At 40.8% G+C, this 21,644-nt stretch overlaps 1 protein-coding gene across 1 annotated transcript in view; it reads right to left on the reverse strand.

Moving 5' to 3' along the window:
* Positions 1–18,361, reverse strand: part of LOC124717032 (ESF1 homolog) — an 88,774-nt gene extending 70,413 nt beyond the window's left edge. Inside the window, exons 1-2 of the mRNA XM_047243687.1 lie at positions 18,050–18,361; positions 15,395–15,962 (exon numbers count right to left, since the gene is read on the reverse strand). Of these exons, the coding sequence (XP_047099643.1) occupies positions 15,395–15,950 (556 nt within the window). The 5' untranslated portion in view covers positions 15,951–15,962; positions 18,050–18,361. The remainder of the gene's footprint in view (positions 1–15,394; positions 15,963–18,049) is intronic.
* Positions 18,362–21,644: the final 3,283 nt, after the last annotated feature.

Raw genomic sequence — 21,644 nt, forward strand, 5'->3', positions numbered from 1 at the left:
TCAGCTCTATTTTCTGCATCGTTTACTGTTATGTGTGCTTGTCTGAGGTCCTCTTCAACTTCTTTTATCCATTTTGTTTCTCCCCTGCCTGAGTTGATGACTTTAAGACTTTGCTTTGTAATTCTGTTTTCATTCATCCTGTGGATATGTCTGTAGAACTGCATTCTTCTTTTCCTTATTGTATCCGTAATCTTGCCTGTGTGTTTATATAATTCTGATGTTGGTCTCTTCTTCCAGATTCCTTGCTCTTGTATCGGGCCAAAAATTTTCCTGAGAATTTTCCTTTCTTGTTTCTCTATTTCTTTGACTTTAGTTTGCCCACCTATTTGTGTTGTTTCAGATGCATGCAGTGCCTCCGGAAGTACGACAGTGTTGTAGTGCCTCAATTTTGCGTTAAGGATATGGACTTTTTGTTATAATAGTTCCATGTGAGTTTATATGCTTTCTGTACTTTTTTTATTCTTTCCTCATTGGCCTTTAGGTTGATCCCTGATGGCTGGATGATTCCTCCCAGGTATTTAAAATGTGGTACTTGTATGATTTTCCCATGGGTTGTCACAGTAGGCAATTTGTCTTGTGGCACTCTTTCTATGTACTGGGTTTTCTCATACGAGATTTGCAGGCTAGTTCTTTGTGCAATTTTGTGTCACTTCTCTACGGCGTTAGTAGCTTCTTTTCTATTATTTGTGAGGATTGCAAGGTCATCAGCAAAAGCTAAACACTTCACATTGAATCTATTATATTTTCTAATGCCAATTTGGATTCCTTTGATAGCAAAATTATTATTAATATTATTATTATTATTATTATTATTATTAGTGTTTCTTGATCATAAATATATTCTTAAATGTTAAACTGTTTTCAGTAGAGGGGGCAGGGTGGAGGGAGGAGGGGGGAGGGAGATTTATCGCCAGGCAGGCATATTGACATTTGAAGCAGACTATAGTTTTCTGTTCTGTTCCTTTCTTTACCTACTTGCGTATGACTGCACTGCTGCAAAGATAAATTGAGAATACTAATATAAAAAAAGATTTAATAACAAAGAATCGACATCCCAGACATTGGAACCATTTCGATTCCGCTGCTAGTCAATTCCTACAGAATTGACGAATCATGAAATCGGCACGACACATCCCTAATTAAAATCATTCTGTGTAAACCTTTTTTACTCTAATTTTTTTGCAGTAGCATAGTACAAGTAAAAATACTGCCTATAGGCTAGCTACTTAATATAAACTTTACATTATTTCAAAAATTACTTTTAAATTTGAGTCTTTTTTTTTCTTTTTTTATTAGGTACTATCCCACGAATTGACCTCATTAAAGATGTAAAGATGTTTAGCTTCATTTACAGTCCAGTTTATTTCCCCAAATAACTCCCCCTGAGTCTCAAGCAACTTCTTGAACTTGATTATCCAAAACCTACAGAAACAGTGTTGCGAAACACCTCTTCCAATACAATATATCAGCTTAATTTTTTTTATAATTGCCACTTATCAATTAACCTTTAAAATGCATAAATGCCCAGGCATTTATAAATTTTGGGCACTTTCCCAGACATTTATCCTGTGAATTTGCCCGAACTTATTTGAGGGTTGGAACGTAAATAGTGGTTAACTATTTATTCACAACCGATACAAAAGAGTTAGATGTTTGCATCTGTTATTGTCCTTCAAAGCAGTCACCAGCTTTGCGCAGAACCCGTTGCCAGCGATGTGGAAGGCGTAGTATACCGTTAGCAGAGACTGTTCTGTATGGTGCAAATGGAGCGGTCTACTGCCTGTCGAATCTCTGGAACACTTCTGAAGTGAATGCCATGAAGTGGTTCCTTCATCTTCGGAATCAAATCAAAGTCACAAGGACTTAAGTCCAGGGAATATGGTGGATGGTACAGTACTTCCCAGTCCTATCGACTGAATGGAGCCGCCGCTGCTTGCACTGTATGCATCCGTGCATTGTCGTGCAAAATGATGGACGGGTTGGGCAGAAAGTGTCGCCGCTTCTTTCACAAAGCTGGTCACAGGTGATGCTCCAAAAACAAACAGTAATATTGTGCATTGACGGTCTTCCATGGGGGAATGTAATGCGTTAGCATAACGGCATCACAGTCATATACGAGACTCTACATAACTTTAGACCGTTCCATTCGCACAATCAACAGAACAGGCTCTGCTAATGGTATACTTTGTCTTCCACATCATTGGCAACAGGTTCTACACAACACTGGTGACTACTTTGAAGGACAGTAACAGGTGCAAACACGTAACTCTTTTGTATCGGTTGTGAATAAATAGTTGCCACTATTTAAGCTCCAACCCTCGTAAAACCCCAGACATTTTATAACACAAGACACAGCCCATATTAAGCTGTCAGAATATTTTTAAACTGTCAGTGTATACTGCAGAAATATACAAAAGAAAAACAAATTTTATGACAAAACTCTTTCGAAAAGGAGTAACAATTTGAAACAGTCTAGTTCATTGTCAGACTGGTATAGTAAGGAGATGGGTGTGCAATGCATTCTGCACAGAGAGAGACGGAGAACACTTTGCTGCAGCGACAGTGTTCTCCTGCCTCTGTGCCACGCCACGTGCTCCAACCATTGCCTATACCGATAATTGACAGCACTGAGTCACAGTTTCTGTTACTGATTCTCCCTATAAACATTTATAAACTGATAAATCTATCGCTGTTGTCCATTAATGTGGTACTCTGTGTGTTTGCTTTATTCCACCCGAAACATATACAACAGTGACCAAGTATCTTCACCACAACTAAACTAACACTAAACAGGTGCTACATATGATGTCTGTGCAAAAGGTTCCAGAACATTCGTGATTTCGTCCAAATGGTGTGTTTGAGCGAAATGCAGTTGGCATCCCTGCACACACCTGTGTTTAACGTGTAACTTCCAGAAGTTTCACTGTTGTATGTCTGTTAGTTATTGTTGAGTGCTGTACTGAGCAGAATGTTGTGTCACACAGTTTGCAAATTTTGAGATGGCAGCGTTGCAGGAGCAATGTGTCTGCATTAAATTTTGCGTGGAACTCAAGAAAATCTTTCAGAGAGACACCAAATCATGCAGGAAGCCTACTGTGATGAGTGCTTAAGCCTTACTCAGTGTTACAAATGGTTCACACGGTTTAGAAATGGCTGGATGCAAGTTAAAGATGACTCTCGTTCAGGATACCCTCAGCATCTTCTGACAACACTCACGTCTGAAACATCAACAAAATTGTGTATGCCAATCAAAGACTGACTGACTGAGAGATTGCAGAGGACTTAAACATTTCAGTTGGATCAGGTCATGAAATTCCTTAAACAGTATCTTGGAATGCATTGTGTTGCCACCAAGTTCGCCCCATGGCTCATGAGTCAAGACACTCTGTGAAGAGCTTCTGGATCACCCAAATGAGAACAAGATGTTCCTAAGAGAATCATAACTGGTGATGAGACATGGGTCTGCAGTTATGATGTTCAGATTTCACGAGACGTAGGTCTACGGTTACAATGTCCAGACTACGCTTCAATCTTTGCAATGGGTTGTGAAAGGATCTCCAAAACAAAACAAAAAGAGCTCGTCAGATCAGGCCAAATGTCAAAGCCGTGCTGATTATTTTCTTTGACTCTGCAGGATTAGTTCATCACGAATTTGTGCAGCAGGGACAAACTGATTATCAACGGTACTATTGGGACGTGTTCTGATGCCTGCGAGAAAATGTGCGAAGGAAATGGCCTGAAATGTGGTGAGACAATTCGTGGCTCTTGCAGCACGATAATGCACTCACAAATTAATCCCTGTTGGTGCATGACTACTACACAAAAAATGAAAGCACTGTGATGCCTCATCCTCCATACTCTCCAGATCTGGTCCTTGTGGACTTTTTTTAATTTCCAAAGTTGAAAATCCCATTGAAAGTACAAAAATTTCCAATTACAGACAAAATAACAGAAAATTCACAGATGGCGCTTCGCAGGATCCAACAAGAGGTGTACCAAGACTGCTTGCAGGAGTGGAAATAGCATTAGGAGCGGTGTATCAACTGTGGAGGAGAGTATTTCAAAGGAGGCGTGCACAATTAATAAAAGGGAAGTGTAGAAAAAATTTGGGGCCGAAGTTGTAGAATTTTTTGAACAGACCTCATATTCTACACGCACACTGAAGTGCACGCTACACACAAGACACGGGAGAATGATGCCACTGTCTGGGGTGTTGCATAGTACACTACCACACAACCCACCTTCTTAGATGCACAGCTTTCTAATTTATCTCTGGGATGTTAACATTCAAAATCGCAGCTGCATGTTTGTAGGTTTTCCCCTATTTCTGCTATTACCAGCATTTTTATAACTTCATAAGAAACAGTGATTTTTTAAAAACAAATAAATAAAAGTTTACTTGGTGATATGATCACTATACATCAACTATAATAAATATGTTGCAAGGGTTAGAAATACAATGGACTCTTTGTTAAATCCAAGCCCCTACAATGCCACAGAAGATAAGTGAGACAAGTGTCTCCAAACTGAAGCCACCATTTGCTGGCACAAATGTAAATAACGGCCTTGTGATTTGAAGGGTATGACAGACAACAGACGAAAACTGAAGAATAAAATAAAAGCGTATTTACTTCACAACTCCTCCTGAGTAATCAAATCTGTCTTAAACCTGTTCTTAAATGATTACAGCTTCCTACTTTGCTGTATTAGATCTACACAAAAAAATGGGAATGTACAGATATCTATTCAAGAATGTAGCGTTCCTTTCTGACAAGTAGGAACAAAAATATGGTATGTTATCCATTCGAGGTGGTGACATGAAACTTACGAAGTGGCAAGTAGTGAGATTATTTTATCATTTGCTAAGTTTTTACTTTTGACTTTTTAATATTTCCTTACAATCTCCTGTGTCCGTCTTGTGGGTTTACTTTCAGTCTAAAACTTATTTTTGTATGGCACAATTTTATCTACCTTCATTTCCACAACTTTACAGTATTTTTCCATCAATCCGCTTGGATTTAAATAATTGAAATCTCGAATATAACTTGAACCAGGCATTCCACTGTCATACTCATTCCTAACAGGGATGCAGAGAACGTAATTTGCATCTCTTAAGACATTGTGTATGCAATGTTTTATCAGACATTTGACATAATTTACAAAGTGCAAACACAGTGCTGCCTAAGAAATGGCAGCTCTTTCCCTGTTCACTATGGGAGAGCTACAATAGTGCCAGTGAGCTGTCTCATTGCTTTTAGTAAGTCTATGGATAAATCGTGACAGCAATGGGGCTAAGTTTCCCTTCACTTTATGAACTGTTTAGATGTTGCAATCTGCTCACAAAGTCCATACTTAAAACTATGGTTGACAAGAGACAAAGAAAAGAAGGTTAATGTTTAGTATCTAGTCAACGTTAATTTCATCAAGCACAGAGAGTTGCTTAGCTGCAGATGGATGGGGGTAGCAATCAGCAACGACATTCCTTGAGTTCCGGAAAGCGTTTGACTCGGTGCCCCACTGCAGACTCCTAACCAAGGTACGAGCATATGGGATTGGTTCCCAAATATGTGAGTGGCTCGAAGACTTCTTAAGTAATAGAACCCAGTACGTTGTCCTCGATGGTGAGTGTTCATTGGAGGTGAGGGTATCATCTGGAGTGCACCAGGGAAGTGTGGTAGGTCCGCTGTTGTTTTCTATCTACATAAAAGATCTTTCGGATAGGGTGGATAGCAATGTGCGGCTGTTTGCTGATGATGCTGTGGTGTACGGGAAGGTGTCATTGTTGAGTGACTGTAGGGGGATACAAGATGACTTGGACAGCATTTGTGACTGGTGTAAAGAATGGCAGCTAACTCTAAATATAGATAAATGTAAATTAATGCAGATGAATAGGAAAAAAAATCCCGTAATGTTTGAATACTCCATTAGTAGTGTACCGCTTGACACAGTCACATCGATTAAATATTAGGGTGTAACATTGCAGAGCAATATGAAGTGGGACAAGCATGTAATGGCAGTTGTGGGGAAGGCAGATAGTTGTCTTCGGTTCATTGGTAGAATTTTGGGAAGATGTGGTTCATCTGTAAAGGAGACCGCTTCTAAAACACTAATATGACCTATTCTTGAGTACTGCTCAAGTGTTTGGGATCGCTATCAGGTAGGATTGTGGGAGGACATAGAAGCAATTCAGAGGCGGGCTGCTAGATTTGTTACTCGTAGGTTTGACCATCACGCAAGTGTTACGGAAATGCTTCAGGAACTCGGGTAGAAGTCTCTGGAGGAAAGGAGGTGTTCTTTTCGTGAATCGCTGCTGAGGAAATTTAGAGAACCAGCATTTGAGGCTGACTGCAGTACAATTTTACTGCTGCCAACTTACACTTCCCCCCCCATCAACCATGGACCTTGCCGTTGGTGGGGAGGCTTGCGTGCCTCAGCGATACAGATAGCCGTACCGTAGGTGCAACCACAATGGAGGGGTATCTGTTGAGAGGCCAGACAAACGTGTGGTTCCTGAAGAGGGGCAGCAGCCTTTTCAGTAGTTGCAAGGGCAACAGTCTGGATGATTGACTGATCTGGCCTTGTAACAATAACCAAAACGGCCTTCCCGTGCTGGTACTGCGAACGGCTGAAAGCAAGGGGAAACTACGGCCGTAATTTTTCCCGAGGGCATGCAGCTTTACTGTATGATTACATGATGATGGCGTCCTCTTGGGTAAAATATTCCGGAGGTAAAATAGTCCCCCATTCGGATCTCCGGGCGGGGACTACTCAAGAGGATGTCGTTATCAGGAGAAAGAAAACTGGCGTTCTACGGATCGGAGCGTGGAATGTCAGATCCCTTAATCGGGCAGGTAGGTTAGAAAATTTAAAAAGGGAAATGGATAGGTTGAAGTTAGATATAGTGGGAATTAGTGAAGTTCGGTGGCAGGAGGAACAAGACTTCTGGTCAGGTGACTACAGGGTTATAAACACAAAATCAAATAGGGGTAATGCAGGAGTAGGTTTAATAATGAATAGGAAAATAGGAATGCGGGTAAGCTACTACAAACAGCATAGTGAACGCATTATTGTGGCCAAGATAGATACGAAGCCCACACCTACTACAGTAGTACAAGTTTATATGCCAACTAGCTCTGCAGATGACGAAGAAATTGAAGAAATGTATGATGAAATAAAAGAAATTATTCAGATTGTGAAGGGAGACGAAAATTTAATAGTCATGGGTGACTGGAATTCGAGTGTAGGAAAAGGGAGAGAAGGAAACATAGTAGGTGAATATGGATTGGGGGACAGAAATGAAAGAGGCAGCCGCCTGGTAGAATTTTGCACAGAGCACAACATAATCATAACTAACACTTGGTTTAAGAATCATGAAAGAAGGTTGTATACATGGAAGAACCCTGGAGATACTAAAAGGTATCAGATAGATTATATAATGGTAAGACAGAGATTTAGGAACTAGGTTTTAAATTGTAAGACATTTCCAGGGGCAGATGTGGACTCTGACCACAATCTATTGGTTATGACCTGTAGATTAAAACGGAAGAAACTGCAAAAAGGTGGGAATTTAAGGAGATGGGACCTGGATAAACTAAAAGAACCAGAGGTTGTACAGAGATTCAGGGAGAGCATAAGGGAGCAATTGACAGGAATGGGAGAAATAAATACAGTAGAAGAAGAATGGGTAGCTTTGAGGGATGAAGTAGTGAAGGCAGCAGAGGATCAAGTAGGTAAAAAGACGAGGGCTAGTAGAAATCCTTGGGTAACAGAAGAAATATTGAATTTAATTGATGAAATGAGAAAATATAAAAATGCAGTAAGTGAAACAGGGAAAAAGGAATACAAACGTCTCAAAAATGAGATCGACAGGAAGTGCAAAATGGCTAAGCAGGGATGGCTAGAGGACAAATGTAAGGATGTAGAGGCCTATCTCACTAGGGGTAAGATAGATACCGCCTACAGGAAAATTAAAGAGACCTTTGGAGATAAGAGAATGACTTGTATGAATATCAAGAGCTCAGATGGAAACCCAGTTCTAAGCAAAGAAGGGAAGGCAGAAAGGTGGAAGGAGTATATAGAGGGTTTATACAAGGGCGATGTACTTGAGGACAATATTATGGAAATGGAAGAGGATGTAGATGAAGATGAAATGGGAGATATGATACTGCGAGAAGAGTTTGACAGAGCACTGAAAGACCTGAGTCGAAACAAAGCCCCCGGAGTAGACAATATTCCATTGGAACTACTGACGGCCGTGGGAGAGCCAGTCCTGACAAAACTCTACCATCTGGTGAGGAAGATGTATGAGACAGGCGAAATACCCTCAGACTTCAAGAAGAATATAATAAATCCAATCCCAAAGAAAGCAGGTGTTGACAGATGTGAAAATTACCGAACTATCAGTTTAATAAGTCACAGCTGCAAAATACTAACGCGAATTCTTTACAGACGAATGGAAAAACTAGTAGAAGCCAACCTCGGGGAAGATCAGTTTGGATTCCGTAGAAACACTGGAACACGTAAGGCAATACTGATCTTACGACTTATCTTAGAAGAAAGATTAAGGAAAGGCAAACCTATGTTTCTAGCATTTGTAGACTTAGAGAAAGCTTTTGACAATGTTGACTGGAATACTCTCTTTCAAATTCTAAAGGTGGCAGGGGTAAAATACAGGGAGCGAAAGGCTATTTACAATTTGTACAGAAACCAGATGGCAGTTATAAGAGTCGAGGGACATGAAAGGGAAGCAGTGGTTGGGAAGGAAGTAAGACAGGGTCGTAGCCTCTCCCCGATGTTGTTCAATCTGTATATTGAGCAAGCAGTAAAGGAAACAAAAGAAAAATTCGGAGTAGGTATTAAAATTCATGGAGAAGAAATAAAAACTTTGAGGTTCGCCGATGACATTGTAATTCTGTCAGAGACAGCAAAGGACTTGGAAGAGCAGTTGAATGGAATGGACAGTGTCTTGAAAGGAGGATACAAGATGAACATCAACAAAAGCAAAACAAGGATAATGGAATGTAGTCTAATTAAGTCGGGTGATGCTGAGGGAATTAGATTAGGAAATGAGGCACTTAAAGTAGTAAAGGAGTTTTGCTATTTGGGGAGCAAAATAACTGATGATGGTCAAAGTAGAGAGGATATAAAATGTAGGCTGGCAATGGCAAGGAAAGCGTTTCTGAAGAAGAGAAATTTGTTAACATCCAGTATTGATTTAAGTGTCAGGAAGTCATTTCTGAAAGTATTCGTATGGAGTGTAGCCATGTATGGAAGTGAAACATGGGCGATAAATAGTTTGGACAAGAAGAGAATAGAAGCTTTCGAAATGTGGTGCTACAGAAGAATGCTGAAGATTAGATGGGTAGATCACATAACTAATGAGGAAGTATTGAATAGGACTGGGGAGAAGAGAAGTTTGTGGCACAACTTGACCAGAAGAAGGGATCGGTTGGTAGGACATGTTCTGAGGCATCAAGGGATCACCAATTTAGTATTGGAGGGCAGCGTGGAGGGTAAAAATCGTAGAGGGAGACCAAGAGATGAATACACTAAGCAGATTCAGAAGGATGTAGGTTGCAGTAGGTACTGGGAGATGAAAAAGCTTGCACAGGATAGAGTAGCATGGAGAGCTGCATCAAACCAGTCTCAGGACTGAAGACCACAACAACAACAACTTACACTTCACGAAAAGACCACAAAGATAAGATAAGAGAGATTAGGGCTCGTACAGAGGCACATAGGCAATCATTTTTCCCTCGTTCTGTTTGGGAGTGGAACAGGGAAAGAAGATGCTAGTTGTAGTACAAGGTACCCTCCACCAAGCACCGTATGGTGGATTGTGGATTATGTATGTAGATGTAGACATTGATATCAAACATAAGATCATGGTCTCCAGAACAAATCTTTCACTCTGTAGTGGAGTGTGCTCTCTGTTTGGAAACTTCCCAGCACATTAAAACCACGTGCTAGACCAGGAGTCAAACGTGGGACCTTTGTCTCTTGTAGTGGAGTACTTCAGTGACTGAGCTAGCTGGGCAAGAACTGTAATCTGCCCTCACATTCACACCTGCTAGTGCCTCAACCAGATCACAACGTAATACAATATTTACTGGTAACACTAAAAAGCAGTTGCACTGACAGTCAATATGCAGAAAGAGAAAGGAAAAATAAGGCAGGAAGACACACAGCTGGAAACTGTAGATCAGTAAAAACATCTCAGGTGCAACATTTCAAGCGGTAACAGTATCAGCGTGACATAAACAGAACACAAGATCAAAAACCGAACTGAAAAGGCATCTAATTTCTACCATCAAGTTTAGAAACTACTCTGGAATGAACAAGTCCCCTTAAGATCAGAATAGACCCTCCTTCTGTCATACTTTATCCCCATAACAACTTACAGCCTAGAAAATTGCACAACAATCAGACAGGTTGACAACAGACTATGAGCCACAGAAATAAGGTACTGCAAATAATGACCAAGAAAACTTGGAAGCATGGGGTAAGAATTGAAAAAAATAAGGAAAGAAGCTGGAGTGCACACATTGTTGAAAGAAACAGTAACAAGGGTCTGTTAGAAATGGTCTGGGTGCATCAAACAAATGGATAAGGGAAGGTTAGCAGAACAATGACTTCACACAGAAGTTATTGATAGAAGACTACCAGAAAGACAAGGAAGAGATGGCTGGACAAAGTGAAGGAGGACGAAGGAACAAAAGCAGTCAGATGGGATACAGTCCTGACAGAAGAATGCTACATGGACACACACAAGTGGAGAGTATTTGTAAACCACACCTGAGCAATGGAGTGGAAAACTGATGACAGTGACTAAGCAGTTATACGAAATGGAATGATAACAAAAATCAGAATTGGTGAAGGTAAACTGAAGCCTTAGATTTGTTAGAAGGTTCTTGTGAAGGGCCAGTGCATCTGTAAACGAAATTGCAACAAGATGTTAGGGTGATTAATTCTGGTTTCTTGTTCCAGTGTATTAATCAAGTAATACTGACAACAGACATCCAACAAATTCTAGTACACTGCTAGTATTGTAACAAGTTGGCATAGTCCATACGAAAATGTAACACAACTGTTCAGGGAACTTAAATGCGGATCCTCGGAAGAAAGACAAAGTGTATCTTGCTAAGCCCAATTGGCTGAATTCAGAAAACCAATAATTAAAGAAGACTGTGCGACAATTGTGCTGCCACCGACAAATGTTTCCAAAATCTGTAGAATTTCCTCTGCATGACAGCACAGAGAGTTGTTTTCAGAATGAATCTTTCCCCGTGCAGTTGTGTGTGTGTGTGTGTGTGTGTGTGTGTGTGTGTGTGTAAACCCATCACAGGTGTTGCCAGTTATCCACAGTATTCTTTCTTCCAGGAGTATTAGTCCTACAAGGCATGCAGGAGAACTTCTGAGAAGTTTAGAATGTAGGAGATGAGATACTGCTGGAAGTAAACCTGTACGGGTGGATCGTGAGTCACATTTGGATAGTTCAGTCAGCAGAGCACTTGCAAAAGTCTGAGGTTCATGTCCCAGTCTGGCACACAGTTTTAATCTGACAGGAAGTGTCAAATTGCTGCACATTCCGCTGCAGAGTGAAAATTCATTCCAGAAACAATCCCCTAGGCTGTGGCTTGGCCATTTCTCTGTAATATTCTTTCTGCTAGAAGTACTGGTCCCACAAGGTATTTCTGGGAAGTCCATAAAGTAGGAATTCCCGCGACGTTCATAAAGTAGGAAAGAGGTACTAGCAGATTTGAAGCTGCGAGGGAGGGTCACGAGTCGTGCATGGATATCTCAGTCAGTAAGACCACCGCCTGAGGAAGGCAAAGGTTCCAGGTTAGAGTCCTGGTCCAGCACGTGGTTTACGTCTGCTAGCATATTTTAGAAAAATCCTGGTATTCACACAAAGAGATTTGGTAAAAAATAAATTAGCTGCAAAAGGGTTTTTACTGCACTACTGCCAATGTCTTTTGCGTCACCACCTTTCCTAAGGCTACAGTTCAGGTGCAGCCTCACTGCTGGTACATCACTAGTCACACAAGGATCTCGTCGCCTGCCAGGACCCTTTACCCTGCTCTGGTTCACGTCATTAGTCGAGTGGATTACTTGTGATGTGTAAAGCAAAAACAACATGCTTTGCATAGTACGAAGACACTAGTAGTGGTACGTTTGTGACAAAAATGTGCTTATTGACAATGAGAAAAAAGAGGAGGTATGGATGCACCATTTGAATGTAAACTGGTCATACATCAGACTCTTTCGCACACACTAACAACAGCTTGAAAATTATAAGAGTGCTTTTTCAGATAGTTACGAATGCTGCAACAAATTTTCCACTGTTTCATATGATACGAGAGCAACAATTAGAAAACAACTGATTGTTAGCAAAGGCACTGTTCTTTACAACAAATATTCAACACTTCGAGGGACAATGTTGTGAATAGCATTGTACAGCATATCAATCGATACAGTGAGAAATTCCCATCTGTAGTCGTCTTTCTGCGTCCCTAATGGGGTCCGACAATTGGGAAAGATTTGGACTTCGAGTAACCCCACAACCAATAACCATGCAGAGGGACCTGGGAGGACGAGTGTGACGGAAGTAGCGGTTTAGCACGCGATCCTCACTAAATGATGTGCACGAGAGACCTTTCATACATATAACAATACTGTGTGGAGCACCATCCTGACTCCCTCTCTCACTACAGATCATTTTATACTCAGTTCTCATGCAGTGTCATTGACGTGTTGTCATTCAGTGCCATGTGTTGGCCAGTTTTTGCACTCATTTCTGGTTTCCATGTTCTTTTAGTCATGTGTGTCAATCTTTACCAATCCACCTACAATGTTCCATGAATTAGTACATTTTAATATGTTAATAGACTTTTAGGTCACCCTGTATATCACAACAGACAAGTTGCAAAGTTTCAAGTAGCAGTACGAAGTGAGAAATATACTACAGCCCCCCACATGCTGCTCTTGCAGGGAGCACAAAGACAAGATTAAACTAATTAAAACTTGCAGAGAGGTATTAAAGCAGTAATTTTGCCTGTGCTCCGTGCACAAGTGGAACAGGAACAAATCTTAATGAGAAGTACCCTCTGCCATGCACTTGACAGTGGTTTGTAGAGCATGGATGTAGGTGGAGATGTAAATGTATGATGGGTGAAAACTGCATAAACAAAAAACCATTCGCTAAACAACGCTGCTGCTAGTGACATCGATGCAGGCAATCGTAGCTCAAGTTCCAGGATGGGCAGCGATGGTTGCAGCTAAAAACCCAGACCAGCTCAATGTCCTTGCCTGGCAATAATCAGAGTGAACAGTGGGGTGTGCAGTGGTGGTGCAGGTTATATGTAGCAGTAAAACTCAGTGGACTTACTTCATCAGCACCAAGCCACGCCAGTAAGTTACAGGAAGCAAGGTTGCAGCATAAATTCACCCTAAAACTATCATCCCATCAGCTATGCGAAACTGACGCTTCGCCCACCTGAGTGTCTTAAGATTAACTGCAGAGGAAGACAGAGTACACAGTTCACAAAGAAATTTTAATTAAAGGTGTCACAGTCAAAAGAGTGTGGTGTAATATATCAATTTGGTAAAGTGATGTGTTACCCAATGTCTACAAAGCCAATGACCAAGCAAGGTGGCGCAGTGGTTAGCACACTGGACTTCCATCTGGGAGAACAATTCAAGTCTGCACCACATCATCCATATTTAGGTTTTTCGTGATTTCTCTAAATTGATTCTGGCAAATGATAGAATGATTCCTTTTAAAGGACACAGACAATTTCCTTCTCTGTCTTTCCTTCTCCATCTTTGAAACAGTAACCTTGATGTCGACAAGACATTAAACCCTAATCTTCCTTCCTTCAAAGCCAACAAATGATGATCACAATAGTTGAAACCATCTATTCATAAAATAGTTCGGAATCAACAACCGTTTGGAGGTTTTTGTGATTGCTTTAGTATGTGAACTGATATGAGAAGATTTCACACATCTTCAATGTGGGAAAGTCTGACTAGAGTTTACTACGAGTTGTAGCGACTGTGGTGTCTTGCATTTGTTCCGTGATCCAGCATTTCAGCTTGGTGAAGCGAGGTGTGCCACCAAATACAAAGTACCCCTGACATTGGGTATGATGTCATGGAAAACATGAAATATCTCAAGAACTATCAAATAGTTGCTTTTGTCAAACACTAGATCTCTTTCTGTACTGTCTAAGCTGAATGTTCAAACCACGAATGTACATGCAGTATTCCATCACATTAAGTAATTATGTCAGAAGATGTAATATACTCTGCTTCGAAGCAGAAATAGTTTCTGTTATTTTGTAGAAAGTTGGAAATAGTTCAATACTTAAAGATTTCAGTACAAGATTAACTGCAGAGGAAGACAGAGTACACAGTTCACAAAGAAATTTTAATTAAAGGTGTCACAGTCAAAAGTTATGAAGGTAACAACAACTTTCAATCTGAACAAACATATACATTTCTACAGGGAACTTTGCATTCTGGTGAATGCGACAGCCACAGTAAATTGCCACTAAAAATCGATAAATTTTGGACAAGTAGAGTTATGTTACAAGAAAGTTAAAAAGACTTTGGTATTTCAAAACAGAAAATTTTCAACTATCATCGTTGATGTCACTGACAACCAAGTCGACAGCAGAAAACTACGATGAAATGCCCGAGTTGTTATGAGCACTACAAATTAACAATTTTGAGAAGAAATACTCCATCGATAAATACTAATCAAACTGGTCGAAAACAATGACATCCACGCAAGGTCTCGAACTCTGAAGATCAGTGGATGAGACTACAAAGGACTATGACTGTTTCATCAGATCCAAAAATACAGCACTGCCGTGGGCACAAATGTCAGCTGCGCACCTATCGACAGCAGTCCAGTTCACCAAGCACAGCAATCCAGCTTCCTGTCATTCATGTGACACTATGAGGCACGGGGTAAGAAACGCTGCTTGTAAAAAGTACTGCTGGCAGCATACAGAATCTTGAGCACCTTCCTCCAGCCCACCTTCGCTGCCTGTTAGGTCGTGAGGGACTTTTTCCCCCACTTTTTTTGGAAATGAAGCATTCTTTCTATGGACCTTCTTTACCAACAAAAGCAATGTAATTCCAAAAAGAGAAATTTGGATTCATTCAGTCCAAATTATAAAAATCTATAAGCAAGGTATCTAACAAGTAAAACCAATAGGAAAAACATGTAAACAAAGAGGCAGTTACATCAAATGTTCTTGCTCTACATGCTGCATGATTCCAATCTCTCAATTCATTTTCTCTTTTACTTGCCCTAAAACTTACAAATCAAAGTTTTACTGTAGTTTTTAAAACATTTCCACAAAATAAGAAAGTTCCTTACTCATACCTTCACTTTCAGAATCATCATCCAAAGAGCTATCAGAAAGCAGAACACCTTCACCACGAGCATAGTCAACGGTCATATCGTGGAGTTTATCTTTAATCTTATCTGACAAATTTACATCTGCGCTCAGTTTGTCATTCCCATCCACACTACTAACATCCTCATTTTCTCCTTGCAGTTCTGGGCTGCTATCCGATTCATCGTACGTAGATTTACGTAGTGCAGCTTTTTCTTTAATACCATTTTCTTCACTCCTCTTTTTCTTCTGTTTGGTTTTCTTTAATTTTTCTTTAGACTTAACAATTTGCTCATCACTTTCTGAGTCAGACACTTCATCACTGGACGAGATATCGTAGTAACGTTTCAGATCTTCTGCTGACGACGTGTTCGTTGGGCGGCCTCTTTTATCAATTGTGTACTTCACTTTGAACCTTTTGTCTTTGAACATGGACTGAAATCTTTTGTCAATTTTCACTTTTCTCTCATATTTCGGTATTCTCCTGAATCGAGGATCCTTCACAATATGGGCAAATCGGCTGTCTTGAAGTATTTCGTCCATTTTTGCAGTTACCTGAAAATAACAACATAAAAACTTTAAACAACAAGGTGATGTTTACAATACAATAATAGACATCTAACACAACAGATAAGACTTTACAATACAATTAACTGAACAATCCCTTATTACACATGGTGGGGACTAGTGTAGCAGAGGATACAACCCGTCGGCTTTGGACAATGACGTCACAAGTCGCCAAACGAGAACCGATTCTTCTTAGTGTTGTAGCTCCCTTCAGTAGCTGATAAGTGTTTTTTGGCTTTTAAAAAAAAAAAAAAAATCTCACGAGATAGAATAAACAGATCCACTTTATTAAGCAATCAGTAAAAAAACGAAACTGAAACATAACATCAAAAGCGAAAATGTAAACTGCTCTCTGGCGACTTGTGACGTCATTGTCCAAAGCCGACGGGTTGTATCCCCTGCTACACTAGACCCACATGGTGTCCCAAATAACGCTAACAAACTTTAAGGGCAGGTTCCTTACACCAAAATTAAGAAAAAAGTGTCCAGTAAACAATTCTTGGGATACAAACAGGCTGTCATGTGCTGCATTATCTACAACAGAAGCAGAATATCAGCATGTGGATACTAAATACAACTTTATACAACAATTTTACAATGAAGAACATACTGATGTTCACTACATTAGCTCCAAGGAATAAGTGGTAGGCAGACATCTCACAAAATGAATTAAGACTGTACAGTCTCATGATAGGGGTAATGTAATTGGGAGATACTTGATGCTTTAATGTTTATGCTTGTGGTCTATTGCTAAGTAAGTGCCATTTTTAGAAATCCTCCGATATTTCTGTTAGACAGACCCTAACTTTTCCAGTATATAAACAAATGACAACAGTCTGTTTAACTGTGCATAAATGTTTTGTTTGAGGCATTACATAAAAATAGCAGCTGAGTAAGAGGCTTTCTTCAAAGTAGTTGTTTTCCTCTTGACATATGTATATGAAGTAATCTATAAGAAATTACCACACTTTGTATGAAGCATACTTTGTTCAAAATGCTTTACAGATGTAGGTGGCAGTGGTTGCTTCTTCCTCTTAATGTATAAACTGACTTGTTCCACACCCATGCAGGCTCTCCTTCATGATGAGACTTACAGAAAACAGTATGTGGGTGAATGAATGAGTAAATGGATTGCAATGAATGAATTACTTAATAGGCCTACTACACAACAGCCACCAGCAGTACATTGTGTAGTGCTACGTCTAACTTCCTCAATTTCCAATTTGTACACAAAAAGAGTGAAGTTACCAGTAACAAATGTATTAGCTAAAAGTTTTTCATAGTCATCTCATAAGATACATGCAGGATTAAGTATTATGTTCCTCGACTTCTCATAATTAGGATTATCAGACCAATAATATTTAGGCTAGCCGTTACGCCACAGGTGGCTGGGTCCAGTTAATTGGTAGGATATTGTGAAATGCAGTCTAAAAACAATATTATTTACAAAACACTAATGTGGACTATCCTAGAATATTGCTCATATGTGTGGCGCTCATAACACATAGGATTAACTGGGGATGTTGAACGTCTACAAAAGGCATGGTTTAGATTAATAACTGGAGATTAGTGTTCCCTCCCAACTCAGGAGATCAAAGTGAACCATCGAGTAGGAAATGTGTGCAGGCTTGCAGACAACTTAATGAACGAGTTATGAATACAGAATTAGGAAATTGGTTATAGTATTTATAGCGTCACATAAAATTTTCGTCGAAAACGAGTGTCAGAATAGTGGGTGTTGAGGGTAGGCCTACAGGGTTTAGAGTACAAATTTACATCTCAACGACCGGGTGACACTTGCTGTTTTTGTGCCTACTTAACGATTGACTGTGGGGAGAAAAGAAACCGTGTTGGGTCTCGGCTGCATATTGCTGATTCCAATAGCACACAGTTTTATTCGCATTTCATTTCCCTATCAATTGCTTTCGGAGTGCTCTGACAACTGTACACAACCGCTGTTTACTATTGTCACATGTACATATTGACTGTGTGAATCCACGTTCCTGTACCAGCAGTTGCACTATGCAAATCGGACCGGCAAAAAATTTCTAATGCAGAAGTGCAATCTACTTTACCTTTAAAATCTCGTGATACGTGACACCGTTGGGCAGACCAACAGTTAAAACAGAACCCTTCCAGCTATTTAAAACACGCACACAACCATATACACACAATTAACACGAGTTTTTAAGTGCACAAAGACCGATAACAACACACGTGCACCTTCGGTTTCACTGCGTTGACTGCACACGAGTATATTCGTAGTAAGGCGTGAAATCCTGTGTTAGTTCTATTAGTTGTGAGATTAATCTCTAAAATACAATTTTACTGTGGACTACTCTAAATACATAAAACGATGTCCATAATGTTGGTAATGTGTTTTCGTATTGTGTCGAATTACTCAAACGTTGGTAACACCAACACTTCAATGCCGCATTCACTTATTACCGGCGCCAATTAATTGGAAGTCCGTATGTATATGACTGTTTCTAGCAGGCGTTACCCTCCCGGCGATAAATTTGGATATTGTTTTGTGCGTTGACAACTGAACGTGATATAAAGTTGTTTATAGTAGATGACTGAGTCCGATGAGGTGCCGAGTTCGAATAGCCCCACGTGGTGGAGTTAATTTAGTGGTTGTGTAGGGCAGACACTTGTTTAGACGTTTATTGATGTATGGGCTGTTGCCAAACTACGATCTCAGGCTTTGCGACAAATGTTGTGGGGAGACGTGTGTGACACCCTCTAAGAAGGCCACCAATGTCAACTGCCTTTTTCAGTTATACTGCACAAAACGCAAATGAAGGACTTCCATCAGGAAAACACTTCGTTTGATATTTTCAAGTTGACCACCAAGAAGAGTATCATTATAGTACCGTGCTATATAAAAGAAAACACGTTACAAGCCATTGCGTCAGAAACTGAAGTGTCAGTGAATACTGTCGGAGACTACTATGGTTTTAGTCGTGAGATGTGCTACGCTATTGTCACGAATGGAAGTATACCAGTGGTGAGAACAAGGTTGTAGAAGTTGATGAGTCACATATTGCCAATGGAAAGTATGGGAGAGGAAACAGAACATGTATGGGTTTTCGGAGGTACTGAAGGGGGATCTAGGTGTTGCTTTACACTTCGAGTACACTCTACGGGTAACAAAACTTCAGTGCCCCTTATAAATCACTTCATTTTTCTAGGAAGCAAAGTTATACCTGACAGCCTGTCTGGCTAGCCACGCGATCTAACACACTGCATCCCAAGCGGGAAGGCGTGCCGGTCCCTGGCACCAATCCGCCAGGGGGATTCATGTCGAGGTCCGGTATACCGGCCAGTCTGTTGATGGTTTTTAATGCGGTTTTCTATCTACCTCAGCGAATGTGGGCTGGTTCCCCTTATTCCGCCTCAGATACACAGTGTCAGCGACTGCTGCACAGACACTGTTTCCATGTGTGCGTACAGCGTACACCATAATTATTTTGCCACATTCGTCTGATATGAGAGGTTCCCAGGGGGGGGGGGGGGGTCCACTAAGGGGCCGAACCGCAGACTAACCCTGGATTCGATGTGGGGCGGCGGTGGGGTGTGTGGACTGCTGTGATCTGTTGTGGGGTTGTGAACCACTGAGGGCTATGGCGGGATGGAGCCTCTCCATCGTTTCTAGGTCCCCAGTTTAATACATACGTACATATACCTGGCAGCTGGAACTCTTACAAAACTCTGAAAAAGGAATTTGTCTCTTCCAACGCTCCATCGATGCACACATAGAATAATGTGGGACAGAGCAAACCTTTGAAATCATAAGAGTGAGGGCAGAGCAAGAGATCGAGACGAACTATATATTTACCAACATCAGTATCTCTATTTTACAGTTTACCATTTCTGGCAAAATTGTTGCATGTGAGACTCTGTCAATATTTTTGAGGGACGTAACTATCAAGAGTGTATCCCCACTGTGGAGAAAGAGAGTTGCTTCTGGCTCCCTACACCACTTGTGAAAGTGTTCACACTGAAGGTTTGGCTGGCAAGTACAGTATGTGAAATTACTAGTTTCCTTTATAAATAACTTCGTTATAAAATATTCTTCATTTGTCTTCGTTCAAGCAGCTGCCAGCGAGCTCCTGTGCATGTGCAGAGCTGAAATCGCACATAAGCAGCGCCTTCTCCCACTTCTGGATACTTGGGACTGAGGCTGTTTGCTGTATGCACAGTGAGATCATGCAGCCAGCCTCTATTCGTAAAAATTTTTTTGGCGCACCGAAGCTGCCAGACCACACATCCACACTTGCCCTGAGTTGTCGCAGCTAGAGTGGGGGTAGACTCCATCTGATCCATGTTTTGTTTGTGGTGAGTACTTTAGTGTTTTGGAAGCTGCTGCAGTTCCCATTTTTGACTGTTTCATATTTACCCATCATCGTTAATTGTTAGGTAAGCATTTTACTTGTATAAGTGCAAAAGAACTGCAATTGGTTGAAACTTGAAACTTATGAGTGCCATTTATTCCAGATGTCCAGCGAATCAGAATAGGATTTTCTGTCGAGTAACAAGGAGTTGGAAGTGTTACATCGTACCAAAAGATAAAAAAAAAGAAATGAAAAACGAAAATTATTTCGAGAATGAGGTGCTGCAGTACAGGGGGCACTGAAGTGATGGCATATTTTCGTGTTTGGCGGCATATGGCAGAGGAGTTTAGTGAAAAATTCAGTAACTTTAGACATCATCTGGCAGGGGGAAACGAGAACCTCCTTCCACTACAGCACATTCTCTTCATTTTTGCGGTTTTCCAGTCATGAAGTGGTAAGCTTTTGAGACGTGACAGGCACATTTAACATCTTTATTGGCTTTTTGCACCATGTCATAGAAAGAGAAGTTGAGGAGCAGGCGCTATAAAATGGCCTTCTGCCGAGGAAAGGACACAAATTGAGACCAATGTCCGGGGAAATAGTATGCCTGGTGTGACTGGGGCAATCCACAGTACTCTAATTAGAAGAGACGGTTCTCCAAAACATCCCCAGTCATATCTTCATCCGAAAAACTGTTTTTCCATGCAGTTATAAATAGCTTGTGGTCACAACCGACGGATTCTGGACTTAATTGTCGGTTTTATAAGTTCTGTTCATGATGAGAGTGTGTTCAGCCGTCAACACTTTGCCAAGAGTTTAAGCAGAGCAAACACCAAACACAGGTTTCTATGTCATCCTATATAGCTGCACATTCACAGTGCACCATGTGGGCAGTTAGCGAAAGTCACACCAAGAGGCAATGGCCTCTCTTTGGACTGGGAAACGCTGGAGGTTCTCCGATGCAGTGAAATAGTTGCTGACTGGAATGGGGCAAGCCAGAAGCGAGGCTGGTGAGGCACGACCGGTGGGCCAAGAGAAATGGCTGGGAACAAGTGGTGTGCTCGGTGGCCTGAGCAAGCAATGTTACTGCTGAAGTATCAGTTCTTGATTGGAAAATGTGATAGCTGGATTTGTGGTGGTGTGAGCAGTATAGAACCACCATTTGAATTAAGGTATGATTGTACTGTGCCTCTGCTGAGAGTATACTGAAGAAGCCTCTTGGAACACTTCGCCTCTGTTTGTTACAGTCTGTATCTTGTGAAATACTGAGCACTATCTGTGACACAGAGAAAAAGTGCTGAATTTAATGGGGGTCAGTAGTTCAGAATGTGTC

The sequence above is a fragment of the Schistocerca piceifrons genome, chromosome 9, assembly GCF_021461385.2.
Source record: "Schistocerca piceifrons isolate TAMUIC-IGC-003096 chromosome 9, iqSchPice1.1, whole genome shotgun sequence".
Taxonomy (NCBI): Eukaryota; Metazoa; Arthropoda; class Insecta; order Orthoptera; family Acrididae; genus Schistocerca; species Schistocerca piceifrons.